A 20,374-nucleotide genomic window follows, 5' to 3' on the forward strand; every position below is an offset into this window, starting at 1 on the left:
GGCCTTACGATGTGTTACTATCATATGTAACATGAGGAAACATCATATTACTCAAATTACTCCAAATGCTAACTATTCTGCTTTGGTGAAAACACAGCAGGCACTGAGTTGGCTTGACCAATACTGTTGAAGGTAAACAAACAAACAAACAAACAAATATAACAAAAATCCTGCCTCAGCCCCAGGCCAGCCAGAATAAGGTAAGCATGGCACACCTACATCATAATGCACCATTGAGTCTGAAGACTGCTGCGGGGCAAGAAGGAAAACCTAGTTAGGAAAACAACCCCGCCCCCTGGGAACAGAGGCTACTGCAGGGTGGAGAGGCGAGCATGGTGGCAGAAGGGTTTCCCACCGTACCCAGTCTTCAATGCTTCAAAACACCAATGTTTAAATGGAAGCACCTGTTGTACCTTTCATCAGTGCCTCACAGGACAAGCAAGCACAGCACAAGGAAATGGCTACGATTCAGGAAAGAATACCTCACATGGTTCCATGCCAAATTAGTGGCATCCTCTCTTCTACTGGGAAATTAGCAATCCTTTTAAATTTAACTTTGTGTATCAAAGTGAGAAGAGCAGCGCCCTACTCAGAAAGGGCTCATAGAGCTGTGTCAAACATAAGACTCTTCTGCAACATAAAGACACATCCCCAGACTGACTCCAGCCAGCCTGAGAGAGCTAAAGCCCTGTCTGTCCCCAGAATGACTTCAGCCAGCCTGAGAGAGCTAAAGCCATGCCCTAGAATGACACTATACAGTCTCAGAGATCTCAAAACTGAAAAGCCAATGCACTACTTGTTCTAGGGAACAGCTGGTGACAATCCCCTGATCTTAAACTCTTAGACATTGATATGCACCTGAAACTCAGGTGAGTCTTTCTCAAGGTCCTGAAAACCTTTTTGGGAACTAAGTCATCTAGAACAGGCGCCTCCCCATCATCTGCACAGGAAAATGGAATTTCACTTCATTGCCAAATAGCTGACTCCATCGGCCTAAGCACACTTATACTTGCCAACATTTGGCATTTTTCCAATAGTGACCCACTCTCTTCCTATCCCAAATCCTTCATTCTCCCTTTAGAATGCTCAGTCACTGTTGCTTATAAGGATAGATCTTAGTCTGTCACTCTCCTATGAGATAGCTGCTCAATAAAATATACTTTCCCTGCTTTATCTAATGTCTGGCTTTATATCTGACAGTATTAAGTGCTTTTGCTTTATAGAAAAAATATCTTCAATGGCTACTCAAATTTTAAAATCCACATTAACATCATAGCATAAATTTTTTCCAACAAAAAGTAGAACCAACAAATTTATTTAGTGTCCTCTTCTAAGAATTTTATAAAACATAGCCATATATGCTATGTAATATGAGTCTAAGGTTCAACCTTGCAAGATCAGGGTCTCACTGGTAATGAAGAAAACATTAATTCTATGAAAAGAAATTAAGACCCTATTTATTACAATTACAATAAAACTTTCTGCCTGTCATCTCCACGTAGAACTCAACAGAGCTTATTCACCCTTTCAGTGATTGCAGTGCATGTTTCAAAATAAGGAGAAACAGTTGACTGATATACTCATAAACACTGTCATACCAAAGACACTGCTAAACGCTCAATTTTCAATCTATACAGTATTTAAAAAAATATTCTTGTACCTTAAGAGAGATATTTAATCATCATAATGGCTACATGTAAAAAGAACTTAAAACACTCTAGACAGAACCTCGAGTAAATATTTTATAACATTGACATTCCTACAAATTCAAATGACTTATGAAGTTCTAAAGTTTCTTGGTGTATAGAAATTCAATGAAAAGTACAAGGTTGGTTTTGTTTGTTTTTGTTTGTTTTGCCTAATTTGCCTTTTAAACAAGGAATAATCAAGCTGCAACAGCCCTATGTCTTACGATTTCTGAAACATCAATTAACATTTGAAAAAAATCACAAGGCTTTTCACCAAGTGTGAGAAATATACACATCTGAATGACTTATTGTGCGATTAATAAATTGGCATATCATCAACTCCCTTGAGCAACAACGCAGTCCTGCCAGAGAATGTTCACACGGTCTGTGGAGACAGAGCGTGCAGAAACCTGAAGCAAGCTGCTCCTACTCAGACAGAGACCTGTCATTGCTTAACTGTTCCCCAGGAAAAGGGTGCCGCTGAGCCGCATCAACCCAAAATGACTCTTATTCCTGTTCATCTGCAAGATTTTACCCACTTTTCTCAGTAGTTTAGGGGCTATGTATAAAAACAAAGATATGAAAATCCCAATGCATGTTTAACACAAATCAAATTCATTAGGAAGTAAATGAAAATGATAGTCATTGTTTTATAAGTGAACACACACACACCCATAACATGACCACTGCCTTCAACACAGGAACACACACACACCCATAATATGACCACTTACCACAACACAGGAACACATGCACACACCCATAACATAACCACTCTCTACAACACAGGAACATACACACACCCATAACATAACCACTCACCACAACACAGGAACACATGCACACACCATAACATGACCACTCATTACAACACAGCAACACACCATAACATAACCACTCTCGACAAGAGAGCAACTGAGGTTTCTCCCAATTTTCTAAACTTGTGGTGGCATATATATATATATATATATATATATATATATATATATATAATGTGTGTGTAGAAATATGTTAACCCTCTATATAAAACTTTGAGATCCATACAATTTTGTCTGTAGTTTCTTGTTTGATATTTGATCAATACATACATACATATATACATACATACAGACACACATTCAGACATAGAAAAGTAAATAATATTGAAAAAGTTCAGATATAGTAGGCTACATTTTCCAACACCAGGTTATAGCAAAAGATCCCTCCAAACAAATAAATGTCAAAGAGTCTTGAAAGTAAACAAGCCAGACTTCTGCTTTCATGCATGTGTAGCTTCACATGTGTCTGTTACAGTTGCTTGATGTGGGATTCCCCACTGTATGCTGTGAATATCATTGGTTAATAAAGGAACTGATTTGGGCCTACAGCAAAACTATAGGGGAACAGAGCTAGGTGGGGAAAACTAAACTGAATGCTGGGAGGAAGAAGGGCGGAGTCAGAGAGAAGCCATGTAGCCACTGCAAAGAGATGCTGAGAACTTTAGCTGGTAAGCCACAGCCACGTGGCAACATACAGATGAATAGAAATGGGTTAAATTAATATAAGAGTTGGCCAATAAGAAGATAGAGCTAATGGGCCAAGCAGTGATTTAATTAATACAGTTTCTGTGTGATTATTTGGGGTTAAACTAGCTGGGTGGCCAGGACGAACAAGCAGCCCTCTTCTTACAACTGCTTTTTATATTTCATGTGAAGCTGTCAGGGAAAAGCTACAAAGAAAGGTTATCTTCAATTCTTTTCAAGCTGCAAACAAAGATCCATGGATCCTTTACCTCAGTTCCTTGCATCTTGTCCCATCTTCATACCCTGGCTTGGGAACTCAGGACAAGGTCAACTGGACATAAGATCCTTGGCCTTCTTCTCTCATTGCTCAGTGTAAAGACATATCCCAACATTGTCTTAACATACTAAGTATGATATCTTCTTTATGTTTCTGACACGTAATTAAAATTTAACTATGCCCTTGGTTTGCTATGAATTTATCATGATTGTATGTGACACACATCTCTTTTCTAATTATTGAAATGATACTAACACTTTTATTTAACATGGCTCTATGTTAAATTACTTGAAGGAAAGTTATTTAATAAACGTTCTAATCCATTGCAGGACCTGCATGTGGTATAATCATCAATCTCTTGATATTTGAAATGCTTTCAATAATACACAATGAATAAACTGAGGACATAGAGTATGATAAATAAAACAAGAACACATCAATTTAGGATGCTCTCTAAATACTTGCCTTTGGGTCTCACACAACAATCCATCAACAAATAGCTACCAACAGCCTGCCATGCCAGTACCATTCTGGATACTACAAATAAATCAGGAGTCAGAAAACAAAACAACAACCACAAACCACCCCCAAGCACCCTATTTAGGCTTGTGTTGAAGATGATACCCATGAATAAGCACTTTGGGCCCTATCAAGACTACTATAGCAAAAGTATATGGGAGATGGGAACTGTCTGGGTGAGAAAAGAGGAGATCGCTAGACATTCACTGCAAGTTGGAACAACACCCTCAGCAATGAATCAAAGCCAAGATTGCCAAGACAGCTACATACTATAGTACGCTACTATAAACACATTAAAGCTCTGGCTTTTTCTCTTGGGGAAAAGATGAATTTGGCAAGCCTAACAGACATAGTAGAAACAGGAGGGGTTTTTTTTTCAAAATCTCAGTTGCTTCCAATATAATAGAAACAAGAATGATATTTATTGTGTGAACTTTAGCTTTCTTTTTTTGCCCAGGGAGTATGCTGGAAAGAAGAGAAGGGAAGTGGGTATTACTAATATAATGTTTAAAAAATTTTGTCAATGTTTCCCAAGGTTTGAAACTATTCTAGCAATATATGACTTACAGTACATTTCATAAGTACTTAAAAATAACTGGTTGACAATAGTCCTAGAACAATCTGCTTAAGGCACCCTGCAAATCTGGCCCTTTATAACATCATAGAAAATTATCACATAAGCACCAAAATTTTATAACATATGGACAGAAATGTTTTCTCATTTACTCCCTAGATCACAAGACTGCAATGACCTTTGCATGGGTGTGTATAGCATCCGTCTTGTAGAGAACAGTACCACAACTGTATCTGAGGAATGCATCCTGCATTCTACCCTTGTTAAAATGCATGAGCTTGACTGACCTGGCTTCAGGTAAGGGCAAGTTACTTTTGATTATTTAGTAGAAAGAATACCTTTTGAGCCATCACCACTGAATCAGAAAGTATGTTATATTTTTATGAATACGTTTAAGAATACTTAGACTCAGTACTGGAGGGAGCATATTGGGGAGGCACAAGCAAAGGACTGTACACTGAACAGAGTGGTTACCTTGGATACTATTTTTGAAATGCCTGAGGATGAATCATCAAGAGACTTAGCACAGGCAGATTAAGAGTAGATGAGAGCAGAAGAAAGGACAACTGCACTTTTAGCATTTGGATCCAAAACCAAATGCCTAAATCTTCAGGTTTCCCTTATGCTATCTAAATCAGCATAAATTATCTATTTCCAATTTACACTAACAAGGCCCCAAGTGTCAAACCAATTAGCTCATCAATCACATAAGTTAGCTTAAAGAGTCATGCTACCTTGATCTCTCTCCAGTAAATAGAGCAAAGTTTGTCATAAATATAAAATCTTAAAAATAATTTGAATTATAATTTTGTTCAAGAAATCTTCATGTTGCATAGCTAAAGATTCATACAAATTTATTGTTATATTTCAGGAGCAAAACAAGCGTACTATATTGGAATTTCTAAGATAACTGATAAGATAAAGAGTCAAGGATGGAGTTGTGTTAGTAGCCTCAGATTGCTGTAGCTGCTACCACTAGCGCTTCCTCTGACATCAGCCAAAGGAGAAGGTGGGTACAAAAGGAAGAGTCGGAACAAAGCAGACCCTGTAGTAAACCCCTTGGAAAGGGCTGGCTAAGAAGCTGCTCATGAGAGGAATGTGCCCTCTTCTGGAGGGGTGAAGGAAGTGCATCTACCAGCCTGGTCCTGGGGCATAATTAAAAGAGATCCCATCAGAAGTTCACTGAACTGATCCATAAACTCCCCGTCCAGTGGCAGTGGGAGAAATTGCCTGGACTTCCTAACAGACATAGACTTCTGTGTGACTAACGGTGCACTGAAGCAGGCAAGTAAGAGCTATCTGGTTGGCTATTGTGAAGACACTAACTTGTGTGCTTTCTAAGTCAAATGTTTAACAATGGCACCAGAAGAGATCCAGCGTGCACTCCGCATACATGGAAAAGGTGCTTAAAAAGCCACTGAGGGGAAATGTCTTAATCTCGAAATTAAATAAATAAATAAACATGGATGCTCACTCTTCTCTCTGTTACCAGAGTTCAGGAAGTTAGGTGTTTTTCCCATGAATCAAAAGGTTCCTACGTACATGATTGCTAGTAGGAAGGAAAGTGGGGCAAGGAGTCAGGTGTGGGCATTTTTCCTTTTTTACTGTGTGTGAGCTTTTAATATAAACCCAGGATGTAAAGCATTAACAAAAGTCAAAACGTTTCTGTGAACAAGTTTCAACAGTTCAACTTTATGACAGTTTTACATAAATCTCTTAAAACTTTCTGGACAATGTCAGGATTTAAGTTTTTAAAACAAGCAACTTGCTTACTGACAGCAACTTGTGGTGTTGGCAGCATGTCTGCCATGCACCCAACTGTGTGTTTTCAATGCTGTTCTGTAAGTCTGTTATTGAAAAACATTAAACCATAAATGCTAAGACTGGAATAAAATCCACTTGTTTCAGAAATTATGGCAAATATCTATTTTCTAAATCAACAAAATATCATCTGTGAGACTTTTGGTTAAGAGTGATGTTTTTACTTAGTTCCAAGGTTCTTTTCAATAAAGTTGAAAAAAATCAAAAATTTCAACTGGAAGCCATTATTAGTCTACATTAAACATGACCTTTAGAGTGAATTTAGTACTCTCTCTAAATCTCTATGTGCGTTTCTCCTCTGAAACACCATAACCACCAGAAGTATACTGTCTATGACTTGAGTAAGGTGGACCTCAGTCACACTGACATCAGACTGCAAAAGCCTGCTCAAGCAACTAAAATTCAAACAGAATAGGAATCAGAGGTGATAGTTTACGATTGCACCTTTAATTTATTGGAACCAAACCAAAAACTAAAGTCTTCAAGTTTTCATAATGTCATTAAATCCAAATCAGGATTGTCGAGGAGAAAGAATTTCACAAAGCCTGTTCCAATTTTGTATTTGAAATAAAATTTAAAAATTATAGTTTCTCGTTTTCTGCTTGTTGATGTCAGAGAGTCTATAGCAGTGAAATTAACTTTGGTGAATTCTTTGAAAAAAAAATCACAACCAGCTTTTGGTATTTTGTTTTTTAAAAAATTACTATTATTTTAAATGTAGGGTGTTTTACCTGCATGTATATATGTGTTATATGTGCACCACATATGCATGTTGCTCTCAGAGGCCATGAGAAGGAGGCAGATCTCCTGCAGCTGAAGTTACACACAGTTGTGGAATCAAGCCCTGGGCCTGGTCTTTATTTGCTACTCATTTCAGCCAGGAATTGCCACAGTTCACAAATAACAAAATGAGAATGTTCTCTTCTCTCTTGTCTTAGGATACATGTCTATTTTGCTTTGTGTTCCTCCCTCCCTCCCTCCCTCCCTTCTTTCTTTCTATCTTTGTCCAATACATATTGTGGCTGAAACCAGCAACTTCCATGGTGTTTCAGAAGCTTAGTGCTGTGAGGCCCGCGGTTTTGGATCAGTTCCATCTTGACTGAAAGTCAGAGAGTTCAGACCTATTCTTACCCCTGAAAGACAAACAACAGAATATTTGACCAAAGATGTGGCTACTGGATGCTTTGCTCCTCAAAGGCCAGACAGCAGGATGTTAGACAGGGTGTGGTTACCAGGTGTTTTGAGATATAAGTAGGTAATTAGGCTTGCTTGTTCTTTGTATCATGGAAGTCGTGTGCCCTCCCCTTTTGGTTAGGGTATATAAGGGCTGTGAGAAATGAACTCAGGTTTTTTGCTACAGTGGTCAATGGAAGAGCTCCTGACTCTATCTTCTGTCTCTTGTCTATTTCTTTCCTCGATCCACACTCCCCTTCTCAGGAATGTACAGACAAGTTGGGCTAGACCCAACAGGCTCTATGCACTCAGCCATACCTCAGAAGGACCAATAGCTACTTCTAGTGCCATCCTAAAGAAGTAAAAACCATGCATGGTGAGATGCTAGACTTAAAATATTATTGGCTAAGAAAATCCCAAGGATAATATTGTTAAAACCTAGTGTTCTCAGTGTATTAAAACAACAACATCTAAAATCTTGTCATTGAACTGGTATTTTTTAATAAGATAAAAGGATCACAGTTAAGTAGGGTTGTCCTGTTTCATCTGCAGAGGCATCATGGGTAAGGGAGCAGCAAAGGAAACCATGCTTGTCCTTGATAGCTATTGACAAACAGCATTAACCCACTCCTGCATACAATGTCTCCCTGCTCAGCACTGTTACCCCAAAAATCAACTTCTCCACAGAAAAACCATGAAGAAATTCAAGCTGAACAAACTGGCTGAGAAAGCTGTGGGCAGTTGCAGAGACCCCACCCACTGTTGTTGTAGAGACCCCACCCACTGTGTTGTGTTGCAGAGACCCCACCCACTGTGTTGTGTTGCAGAGACCCCACCCACTGTGCTGTGTGTCACAGTCCTTTCGGGATGAAATGCTTCTCACTATTGAAAGCGCTGTCAAAAGTCATGATGTTAAAGCTTTAACCTTCACCCCTGGATTAGCATGCTTTTGGAGAAAACAATATAATCATGTCATTCTCAGGTAGAATGGTAGATTTAGACATCATGCCTAATCATTCTTCTATGGTTCAGGATTGAACTCAGCAACTGAACTTGAGGCAACTTCTCAAGGGCTTTAGTCTGTATCTACTCACAGGGTGAGAAAATACAATTAAATCTGGGCTAACACAGGATTTTCTTAAATCAAAAACAAAAAGTAGACCACCCTCCCTGGAGAGACAAAATCCTTTAATTGCATCAAAGTATCTATCTTAAATATGGAGTCAGAAACGTAATAAAGGGATCAAAGGATTAAAGTGGAGAGTACAGCACAATTAAATGGAAGCCCACGTTTAGTTGGCAAAACTTAGTCCTACTTAAAATCCAAACGTGAACAGTTCTATCAGAGTCTAAGACAATTCACTGATAAGCCAGCCAGAAATGCTCTCTCACTGAAAAGAGACTGAACACACAATGCATGAGGCGCATTAAAAACCTTTCTCTGTGTGTTCACCCGAAAGCTTTCTTGTGGCCTTATACTTAGCAACTCTACTCTTTCCACAACAGTATATTCCCTGCCATAACATCAAAACATAATTTTTATTACACTTTTTAATTTGCTGTGAACAAGGGGCATGCCACAGAATGTGGATGTGGAAATCAGGGGAGAACTTTAGGAGTTAGATCTCTCCTTCTATCGTGTGGGATCCAGGGATTAAATGAAGGTGGGTGGCTTGGCAGAAAGCGCTTTACCCACTGAGCAAAATTTCTGGGCTCCAAATGCTTCTCAGAGATTTCTCAGCCTGTTTTGAATAGAACCCAGGACCACCACACCAGAGGTGGCCCCACCCCCATTGATCTGTGCTTTTCCCCATTGAACACTAATTAGGAAAATGCCCTACAGGCTTGCCTGCAGCCTTGTCCTGCAGAGGGATTTTCTTACTACTTCACCTGAGTCAGAAAGGCTATCCCAAAATCTGGTCATACCTGGTGGGAAGGATGTGCAGAAAGAGGAACACTTTTTCACAACTGATTAGTGAAAATTAATGCAGCACTTATGGCAATAAATTGGAAGATTGCTCGAAAGCTAAAAATGGGCCAGCCTGGTGTACCAAGTGTGTTCCAGGACAGCTAGAGCTGTTAAACAGAGAAATCCTGTCTCAGAAAAGAAACAAGTTAAAAATAGAACTACCATATAACCCAGCTATTTTACTCCTGGGCATATATCTAGAAAACTCTACACACTATCACAGGGTTATCTGTTGTTGTTGGTTGTCCATAAATGGGAGGATAATTAAAATTCAGCTCAAAAGAAAAATACAATTGTGTATAGTTTAAAAGAGAAAGGGGACACTATATGGCGTGGCAAATATGCACTCACCCTGTCTGTGTGGCACTCTCAAGTCCTCTCCTTCAGACGGTGATTAGAGTCAGCCTGAGTCCAATCTGACTAGAATGTAGAATTTATTTGAAAGGATCACAGCTAAGTAGGGTTGTTGTGTGCCTCCAGCTTCCTGCCCTGTAGAGCTCCTTTCTGATTTCCTCTGGTGGTGAACAATGATGTGGAAGAACAAACCAAATAAACTCTTTCCTCCCCAAATTGTTTTGGTCATGGTGTTTTATGGCAGCAATAGTAACCCTGACCAAGACACGTGGTATCTCAGAGCTGTTTTCATTTTCTTGATATGGGAGAGTCTTCTGTTTGTGTTGATTTCATTGGTTAATAAAGAAACTGCCTTGGCCCATTTAATAGGCCAGCCCTTACATGGGTGGAGTAGACAGAACAAGAAGAAGGAAATGAGGTAGATGGCTCAGGCAGTCGCCATGCTTCTCCTTTCCAAGACAGACACAGGTTAAGATCTCTCCTGGTAAGCGACCATCTCGTGGTGCTATATAGATTACTAAATATGGGTTAAAGCAAGATGTGAGAAGTTAGCCAATAAGAGGCTGAAACTAATGAGCCAGGCAGTGTTTAAATGAATACAGTTTCCGTGTAATTATTTTGGGTAAAGCTATCCGGGTGGCGGGATACAGCCTGCCATTCCTTCTACATTTTCTTTTACCACATGTTTAAGGATATTGAACATTTTTTTGAAATAGTGCAGGCAGGGACTGCTCGTTCATTTCTCACCAGCCTGGACATGAATAATCTCAAAGAGACTATATTAATCACAACATTGTTTGTTCAATAGCTTGTGCATATTTCTAGCTAACTCTTAGATCTTAAATTAACCCATTTTTTTTAAAATCTGTGGATCACCACAAGGCTGTGGACTATAGGTAAAATTCTGGCTGGTGCCTGATGTCTTTCTCCTTTGGCAGCTACATGGTGTCTCCCTGACTCTACCTACTTTCTTTCTATATTTCTGTTCAGATTTCCCACCTGGCTTTACTCTACTAAGCCATTGGCCTAAACAACTTCTTTAATAACCAATAGTAATAAAACATATTCATAGCATACAGAGGGGAATCCCACATCAAAACAGTTACTGGCCATCTGTGTAACTACAAAATTTGCCAGAAAATGGATAGACAAAGAATGTATGTAAGCAGTGTCCCAATGAATGCAGAGAGAAAAAAAACCTTCATGTATTCTCTCCTGTGTAGAACCTAGCCAATAATATATAGGTATGTATGTGTTGGGCAGTTTCTAGGAAATCAGATCACTCTGAATGATATGTCTGCCTTCAGTAAATCCTTCAGAGGTCCCTAGTGAAGATCACCAGCTGTCAGTCATAGCTTCCTTGTGTGCTTCTGACTTACAACTACTTTTAGAAAATGCTTTCCCAGCCTCTGGAACTCATGCTACTGGGTTATATGCTTTAAAGCAATAGATCTCAACTTTCTCAAACGAGACATCACTATATTACAGGAATTATTTTGCGATAATTCAGACCTCATGAATATAACTGAAGGATTATAGGTGCCTATAAATATGTGCATTCTGCATTGACAAAATGTTCTAAAAAGAATTCTTAAATTGTGGCATGGTATGGGAAAATAATGAAGTTTCATAAAAGCATATGACAGAAACATTTTGTAAATAACTATTATTGAGTAACTACAATTTTTATATTTTGAAATATTGGTATTTCATTCTCAATCTATTTAAAGAACACATATTTAACATTATTTTTATGATTTTTGTGGTATTTGTACTTCACTACTGAAATGTGTTTTTAACTTGTTGAGTTGAACAAAGCAGACTATCTATAATCCACAAATCTGAGATAATATACTTAAGTTTTTGTTAATAACCATCTCCCAGCTTTTCAATGAGATCTCAAGTTATTCTCCCCATCAGTTCCCTAAGCATGTGGGAGGACTATAGGACTATAGCTGTACTACAGTACAACTACCTTCAAGTTCCTGTGACTTTTCTCCTAACTTCTAAGAACTCTAAGCCTAGTATAACCATATGTACAGCAGGCCTCTGTAGGACTTCCTCACTTCCTACAGAGAAGCTGTCCTGCATCACATGACTTGGCTTGGCAGTCAAGTAAACACTACCATGACCTTGCCAACTCTTCTAATGTATTCTGTCTATCAATCATATCAAACAGCCTATAGATAAGCCTTCTCTATAAATGTGATAGGAAGAAGGTAGGAAATAAGGGAGAGAGGGGGAGAGAGAGAGAGAATGTGTTTATTAGCACAAACCTGCAAATTATGTTAAAAATATATACCATTGCCGGGCGGTGGTGGCGCACGCCTTTAATCCCAGCACTCGGGAGGCAGAGGCAGGCGGATCTCTGTGAGTTCGAGACCAGCCTGGTCTACAAGAGCTAGTTCCAGGACAGGCTCCAAAGCCACAGAGAAACCCTGTCTCGAAAAACCAAAAATATATATATATATATACCATTGTAATTGCAAATTTTATTCATCTCCCAAGCTGTGAACCTCACAAGGATTGAAAGCCACTCTGAAACTCGCTCGACCTTGCACGAGGTGCGGTGGGGATCTGCAGTAGACAGTGGTAATTCAGTAAGCAAGCTGGGTAACTGGACTCAGGATGAAGGGAAAGATTCAAAGGAAAATTGAAAATCCAAAGTTTGAGTTGAGCCACACGAAGCTTAAATGCAGTAGGATGCCTTTGAGGGTTGTTTTGAATGCATGACTTACATTTAAAACACTTATTTTTATTAGTATGTTTAATTTAAACTTGTTACCTAAGAGGACATAGGTATTTATAATTGAGACAAAAAATTAAGTGACTTGAAAATCATCACAGGGTTGAAAATTAAAAACACAAAATTTTGGATGAATATGTTCATTTTGCTATTCTCTATTTTTTAAAAACTTACCAGTCTCCTCAGTAAAATATAAAACTAAAAAGTAGTGCTACCACTACAGTGTGTCGAACATGGCTTTACTTACTGAAAGTAATCACAAACAAAATGTAAAATTCAGTTTCTATCTTTTGGCTTTCTACACTCCACTGTACATACCGAGCTGTTACCAGTGTACTCACATGGCCAGTGAGAAAACACACATATGTTACCAGTGTACTCACATGGCCAGGTAGAAAACACACATATGCACTTATGAATATGTACATTTTAAATGCATTCATAGGTATGTTAATGATGGTTTTCATATTTACATATTTATAGACTTATTTCATTTGTGAATACCTGAATTTACATGGCAACACCAATAAATTAACTCACGGTCCATTATATTAAACTTTACTGGTATTGTGGTTGGCAGAATCTGATGTGGCCTCCAACAGTCGCCAACACCCAGTGTATATGCCTGTGTGTTACACCCTGCCCGAGGGAGGGCGGGGTCTGGGAACTTGCCTCCTATCTACAGAATAAAGCAGCTCAGTTATGAAGGCTAGGAAGAGTGGGAGTTTACTCTTGTTGGGAGTCTCCTTCACTTGCTCTGCTGTTGTAAGACCCTCTGTGAAAAGGTCCTGATAGAAGGAAGGACTGAATTCCCAGTGCGACAGACCACAGCGGTTGCAGGGAACACACAGACCACAGCGGATGCAGGGAACACACAGACCACAGCGGATGCAGGGAACACACAGACCACAGCGGATGCAGGGGACACACAGACCACAGCGGATGCAGGGGACACACAGACCACAGCGGATGCAGGGGACACACAGACCACAGCGGATGCAGGGGACACACAGACCACAGCGGATGCAGGGGACACACAGACCACAGCGGATGCAGGGAACACTGAGGGATACAGGGATCATTTCTAAGAGGACCTAGGGTGGCTGCAAACTGACAGTGAGTGACCCAGACACTGACAGTCACCAGCAGCTGAGGTGAAACTGCTCTCAGGCTTACCACACTGGTTATACAGTAAATGGCGATGAAATACATTCCCAGAGGAATGAGTTCAAGAATCTTCCACATTGCACTTCCTGAGAGAATACATCTTTTCATTTTCATACATAACCTATTCCTTTTCATAAAAAACAAACGTAACCAACCAATGTATCCAATACTGAATTTCCTTTGGATGTGCCCCAAGAAGCTGATCTTATTGCTGTTTTTCGAGTTTACCAAGTGAGCCAAGCAAACTCCTAGAAAAGACAAACTTGAAGACATTATTTTTATGTCCTTCATGTTTTCCCAAATGACTAACTCTAAATTAAAAAAGCCCAAGTAATACTAATGAGTGAAAAATATTTCATCTAATAAACATCCCACATCCAGAAAAAAAAAAAAAAAACGGGGGAAGGAGTCTAATTCCTCTGAGCAGGGCTTGTGGATTCCTGTAAACAGACTTATTTACATAATTTCATTTAATTTAATGTTGTTACAATGCTTCAATTTTTAGTTTCATATCTTGTTTGGGAAATTTTTAAGCCTTTCATATGTCGCTCACAAGTAATTACTAAACAAAAATGTACAGATCTGCTTTATTAGCTTCGTTTCTACTGTATGACTTCCTTATCGGTAGCAATGCTAAAAGTTGGAATTCAGAAGCAGAGCCAGGGTGATGGACCCTAAACTCCAACCTTCAGTTCCTTTCTGCAGCTCTCCCAACCGGCACAGCGCTTTCCAGTGTTCCCAACCATGAAAGTGCTCACAAGCTCAGGTGTTCCTCTCTAGACTCCCACTGCCTCTGCTCAAAACTAACAGAAGACTGCTGAGCAGGAAGAAATAAAATCTCGAACATCTGTAGACTAAATTCCAAGCACCCTATGTTGAGACGATCGCTTTTTTCCCCCTTCTTGGCTATGTCTAGCTCTCCTCTGTTTGACTTCCATTTTGATTTTATTGTGATGTCTAAGAGAAAAGTAGCACTCCCTCTCTAAACTATACTGAAGTACATACTAACGCTAAGACATCATTTATCAGTGAAATAAAAAAAAATTAGTACACTGAAACTCATGGTCATAAAACAAAAAGGGAAAAAAACAATTAGATTCATGTTTCAGATCTGACCTGCATGAGAGTGAGACCTGCAGACTGTCACTTGGCAGAGCAGGCAGACTGCCAGCTCTCCATCTCTTCCATGCACATTTGACTCTGTTTGGTGGTTTATTTGCTGGGCTGAGATGGGACCTCACTATATAAATCAGGCTGCTCTCAACTCAGTCTTCCTGCCTTATCTCATAGGCACTGGAACTATGGGCGAGTTCTACCATGGCTAGCTTCACACAATGCTTCTGAGGTCTAAATTTTACAAACGCAGCATATGGGACTTAAAATCTGGACAGATATTGTCAAACATTATATGGCTGTTTCTTTAGCAGAGAAGCAAACATTGATTCATCAAACCAGTCAGATTTTCATTAAATTCTTGAACCTGGAGACCATATGTTTGCTTCTACCTCAAGTACTTGAGGTTTCAAAATACACGTACAGAGTAGAAAACTACAGGACTTATGTTTATAGACCTTAAAAGCTTTATTATAGTTCATCTATAAAAATTATAGATAATGTATACTTAAAAATATTTACATTAAGAATTACTATAAAATACTTTAAACATCAATAAAATAGCTGTTCTTGGCTTAAAACATTCATGCCTTAGATATTAGATCTCAATAAATTCTTAATTATATCAGACACAAATTTTCAGATAATCAAAACACATTCCTCCAGTAAAATTTTATATTTTACAACTTAGTGACCACCATAGCAAAGTTGGCTTAAAATAATAAAGAATAAGATTTTGTTTTAAGACTGCCTCACACCCTTGATCCTCTTACCCCAGACACCCACGAGATGGGCTTACCAGTGTGCACCACCATCCCGGAAAAGTACCCGAACAACTTCACAGGCTGTTTCTCCGCCCTACCATCGGTAGCTTACAGAAACCTGGCTTTGAGGGTCTCAGCTCAGTCACACAGATCTGTCTGAGAGCAAGCAGTGAATTCCAGATGCTTCTTCTGTTTTCAAGCAAAAACATTCTCCAACCAGGGAATTCTCTCAGCTACAGAGACTTGTAGATAACCTACTTGCACCTGAGCCTGAAAGCACACAGAGATGCTGGGTATTGTAATAGTGCATCAAGGCTGCTAAATTCTGTAGATAAAAATCTCAATATATCTAGTTAAATTCAAACTGCATATAAGCAAGTTATAATGCACGTGTGAGTCACATGATATTTGGAACACATCGAATACCCAGAATTATTTATGGCTCTGGAATTACAACTACAGGGAATGCTTTACCCGACAGCTCTACTCTTGACTGGAAAGCTGGCTGTCATGCCTGAAGACACTTTCCTCCTGATGTGAATCACAGAGCGCGGAAGACTTCAGAGATTGGATATGCTCTTTCTTAATAAATAAATTAATTCTACGTTACATCTGCACAGTGTGGTGTTGGCAGTATTCATTCATGATTCTGTTGCAAACATAGAAAAATGATTTACTTATAATCCCTACCATATTTGCACACTCTCACCAAAGATTATAGTGCGTTGAATAGGAAACATTTCTGATCAGGGACAGAGACTCAATCAGTTATCTGCCTTTGAGCAAGAACATGCATCTCTTCAGGCCTTGGTTGGCTTGACTGTCACAAACTTCACAGGTTCAACATCTCAGATTTCCAGGACCCTATGCAAACTAAAATGTGCCACAAATAACCAAGGTCGTAGTTACAAATTTCAGAAACAATGCTTATAGCTATGTCAGGTTAAAGAACACTGGAGCCTATAGTGCCTATACAATGGTCTTGACATTTTAAGGACTCGCAGAGACAAGCTAATGTCAGTCTTACCTTGTCATCCTCCTTCCTCAGACTTCCACATAGTGCTGCAAATGCCCCACCATGCCTGTATTGATGATGATCATTACATTTAAATAAAGTTTATCTATTTAAAAATATACCTGCAGGTTAATGACAAACCTAAGATAATTTCACAAATTGTAGGTGTACACAAAAATACATTATTTTGTTGCTTTGCCCACATATAAATTTTAAAGATTTATTTGTATTTTTACACACATGTGCAAACATGTCTGTATGTGCGTACAGATCCCTTGGAGTTGGCATTACAGGTGTTTATCCCTTGTCCAACATGAATGTTAGAAACCAAATTCAGGTCCACTGCAAGAGCAACGCTGAGCCATCTCTATCTCTTCTACCCACGTGTAATTTTAGATATCTGTAAATACCTGGAAAGTCAGCAATTTATTCTATTAATTCCAGATCATTCCAAAATCAACTGTCAAACTTACTAAATCATCTAAATGAGAACTCAAAAATAATATAAAGTAGTCACAGGTCTAATGACCTATGATCTAGACCTGTCTGTGTCTAGATTACTCTACGTATGCCAAAAATGTAATTCCAACTTCTCTATGAGGTTCTGATGAACTCCTTCACACAGAGATAGTCAGGGGCAGAGCATCTTGCCTTCCATTAACTAAGTTACTGCTACCAGCATAATCACAAATGCCTTTCTCTAGTTGAGTGCTGTGCTCCGTCAGAATACAGATGCCAGGCACGCACTGCAAGTGCATAAATAACATGGAAGGGAGAAAGCACTTCATCACCAGTGTTATGAGAATGACACAATGTCTTCCAGTTTCAGATCTGCCGTTAGGCATGGGTCAAGATGCTACAGGATTTGCCATAAAATAGAGGACTTTAGTAATATCTGAAGTTTAAATTCCAATTTGGAACATACTTACAAACTTACCTGAAGTATTTTTGTATACTAAATCTGGAAATCGCATGTGGGCTGCCTTACCTTACCTTGGTATGTGCCAGCGTATACCTTGGTATGTGCCAGCGTATACATTTCCTGTTTGGTTTCGTTTCATACATGAACACTGTATTTACATCATTTTACCCCCTCCCTTTCTCCTCTCCAGCTCCTCATATGCCTCCTACTCCCTCTCAAATGCATGACTTCTACTTTAACTGTTGTTACGTATGCATATATGTATGTACACACATGTACACATACATCTACTGAGAACACAACCGACCGAGGCCATTCTGTGTCGCTCCTATGTACATATGTTTAGGGCTGACTATTTACGGTTGGATAAACTATCAGGGAACTCCTCCCTGAAATAAAACTGGCTTTCCCTCTCTCGGCAGCCAATGCTGCTCTTTATCTAAAGGTGAGACCATGTGAAATTCCCCCAGCCCCACTGCTATGTCAACTGTTGCTAGCATTACTCTAGCAGCCATACTGTTGTAATTTTGGGGGCAGCTTTCCTGCCATATCAAGAAGACACTATCTAGCAGTAGGCACACTGGTGCTCTGGCTCTTAGAGTCTTTCTTCCTTGTCTTCCACAATTTTCCTGAGCCTTAGGTACAGAGTTCACATCATAAGATATATCTACTGTGGCCGAGCTTGCCAACTGTCTTTTGGGGCTTAAGGCCTGATTAATATGAGGACATTTATGTCTGACACTGTAAATCTAGTCAGTTACCTGTGGCTGGACCAATCATGGACCCTAGAGGCAACCTACTATTGCCATTCTCATAAATCTAGCCAACTATTTGTGTGTAGAGCAGTCCTGGACCTAGAGACAACCTACTATTGCCATTCTGCTAAACAAATGTAATCCCTAACTGTACTGTAAATGGTTATCCTTTCTTTTACCCACAGGTAAATGTAGCTTTACCGCTCATTAAAGAAGTTTTCCTTTGTAACTGATGTCCATTATTACAGAGATCCATAATTGGTCAAACCGCAGAGCTTACACCTTTTCTCTAAAACATCTGTTTTTTTATCATCCTATAGTTGAGAGGTTAAACCCATTACAGCCCATGAAGAGATGAGTAAGTCTAGGTGTGTGTGTGTGTGTGTGTGTGTGTGTGTGTGTGCGTGTGTGTGTGCATGTATGGGGGTGTATGCATGCTCTCTGGGGTATAGCACACCTGTGAAGGACAGAGAGGACAATTTCAGGTATCAGTCCTTTCCTTTGACCTGGCAAAAGGCATTGTCTTTTGTTTATCACCGTGTGTACCAAGGTAGCTGGCACAAAAGTTTCTGAAGAGTCTCCTATCTCCACCTCCATTTCTCATTAAGAGCATCATGGTTGCATACCCACCCTGCAGCACTAACTTTTTACACAGAGTCTTGGCATTCCCACTCAGCTTCTCACTCTTACATGCTCAAGTTTTTCCTAGTGAACCCTCTCCCCGGGTCCTGACACCATTTTCTGTACTATCGACATGCATTTGCTTTACCAGAATCACGGTCCTGCTGTTGGAAGTTTGAAAACCTGCATTCTGCAAACATCACGCCTTTCATACCTTTGAGTAGTTTAGGAGGAGTCCACTTAATAAAACATTCCTCTTCTTCATGTCCTCCGCCATCCCCCGAATCCACATCAGGCTCTCCATCTTCGGAGCGAGTGGAGCTAAGGTGAGGTCAAGACAGTGCACCTGAGGACACAAGCACAGCATGGCTCTCGTTAGCCTTGCCTCCTAGAGAATCAAAACACAACTGCAATAGTCTACTAGCTTTGTTAATTCATGCGAATAAAGCCCAATGTCTTCTAGACAATAAATACCTAATAACTGGATGCCTCCTCCTTTATGACTATGAAATAAAGGCTCGATGAGAATACATTGAAAAATATAAAATGTTACTATTATTTGCAAATCATACCAGTTTCATAAAAACATGATTCCACTAGTTGTTCAACTAATGATCTATAACAAGGTTCATTATTTCATAACCTATAAACAGCTAATAAAATTAAGGGAAGGAACTTTGTATAGTATTTTAGAATATCTGACATTTCTAATAAATAATTATCTATGTCTGTCACTGGGAGTTTGACCATGCTCCAATGAACAATGAGTATGTGCACAACACAAATCGGACTTGCTGTATATTTTTCTTTGGGGGGTGAAGGCACGTTGGTAGGGAAGTGGACTTGGGAGGAATGGAAAATGGGTGTCACTGGAGTGCATTGTTTTTAACTCTGAAAGACTCAATAAAAAATAACATGTTGGAAAAAATAAAAACACTTTAATTGAAATTTAAAGGATCACAGGATGAGCCTTCCTTAATTTTACAAATTATTGTTACAGTCTTTCCCAAGATAATTTGATTTTTAATTTTTTGTTTATTGAGACATGGATCCTCTATGTAGCCCTTGTTTTCCTCGAACTTGTCCTGTAGATATGAGTTGGCCATGAAATCATAGAGATTCATCTGCCTCTGGCTCCTGAGTGCTGGAATTAAAGGCATACACTACCACTGCCTGGGCCAAGATAATTTATGAAGTGGAAACATCACACAGTCCTATTATAGGAAAAAGCCTAAATCAGTAGTTCTTAACCTGGGTTTACAGTTCCCTTTGAGTCAAATGACCTTTCCACAGGGGTTGTCTAAGGCCATTGGAAAACACAGATATTTATACTATGAATGCAGCAAAATCACAGTTAAGAAGTAGCAACAAAATAATTTTATTGTTGGGAATGA

The 20,374-nt window shown here is 39.3% G+C and overlaps 1 protein-coding gene across 1 annotated transcript in view; it reads right to left on the reverse strand.

Moving 5' to 3' along the window:
* Crppa (CDP-L-ribitol pyrophosphorylase A) overlaps positions 1 to 20,374 on the reverse strand; it is a 254,540-nt gene that overhangs the window by 82,317 nt on the left and 151,849 nt on the right. The window contains 1 exon segment of the mRNA XM_038337019.1: positions 19,195 to 19,326. Coding sequence (XP_038192947.1) covers positions 19,195 to 19,326 — 132 coding nt within the window.

The sequence above is a fragment of the Arvicola amphibius genome, chromosome 7 (assembly GCF_903992535.2).
Source record: "Arvicola amphibius chromosome 7, mArvAmp1.2, whole genome shotgun sequence".
In the NCBI taxonomy this organism is placed as follows: domain Eukaryota; kingdom Metazoa; phylum Chordata; class Mammalia; order Rodentia; family Cricetidae; genus Arvicola; species Arvicola amphibius.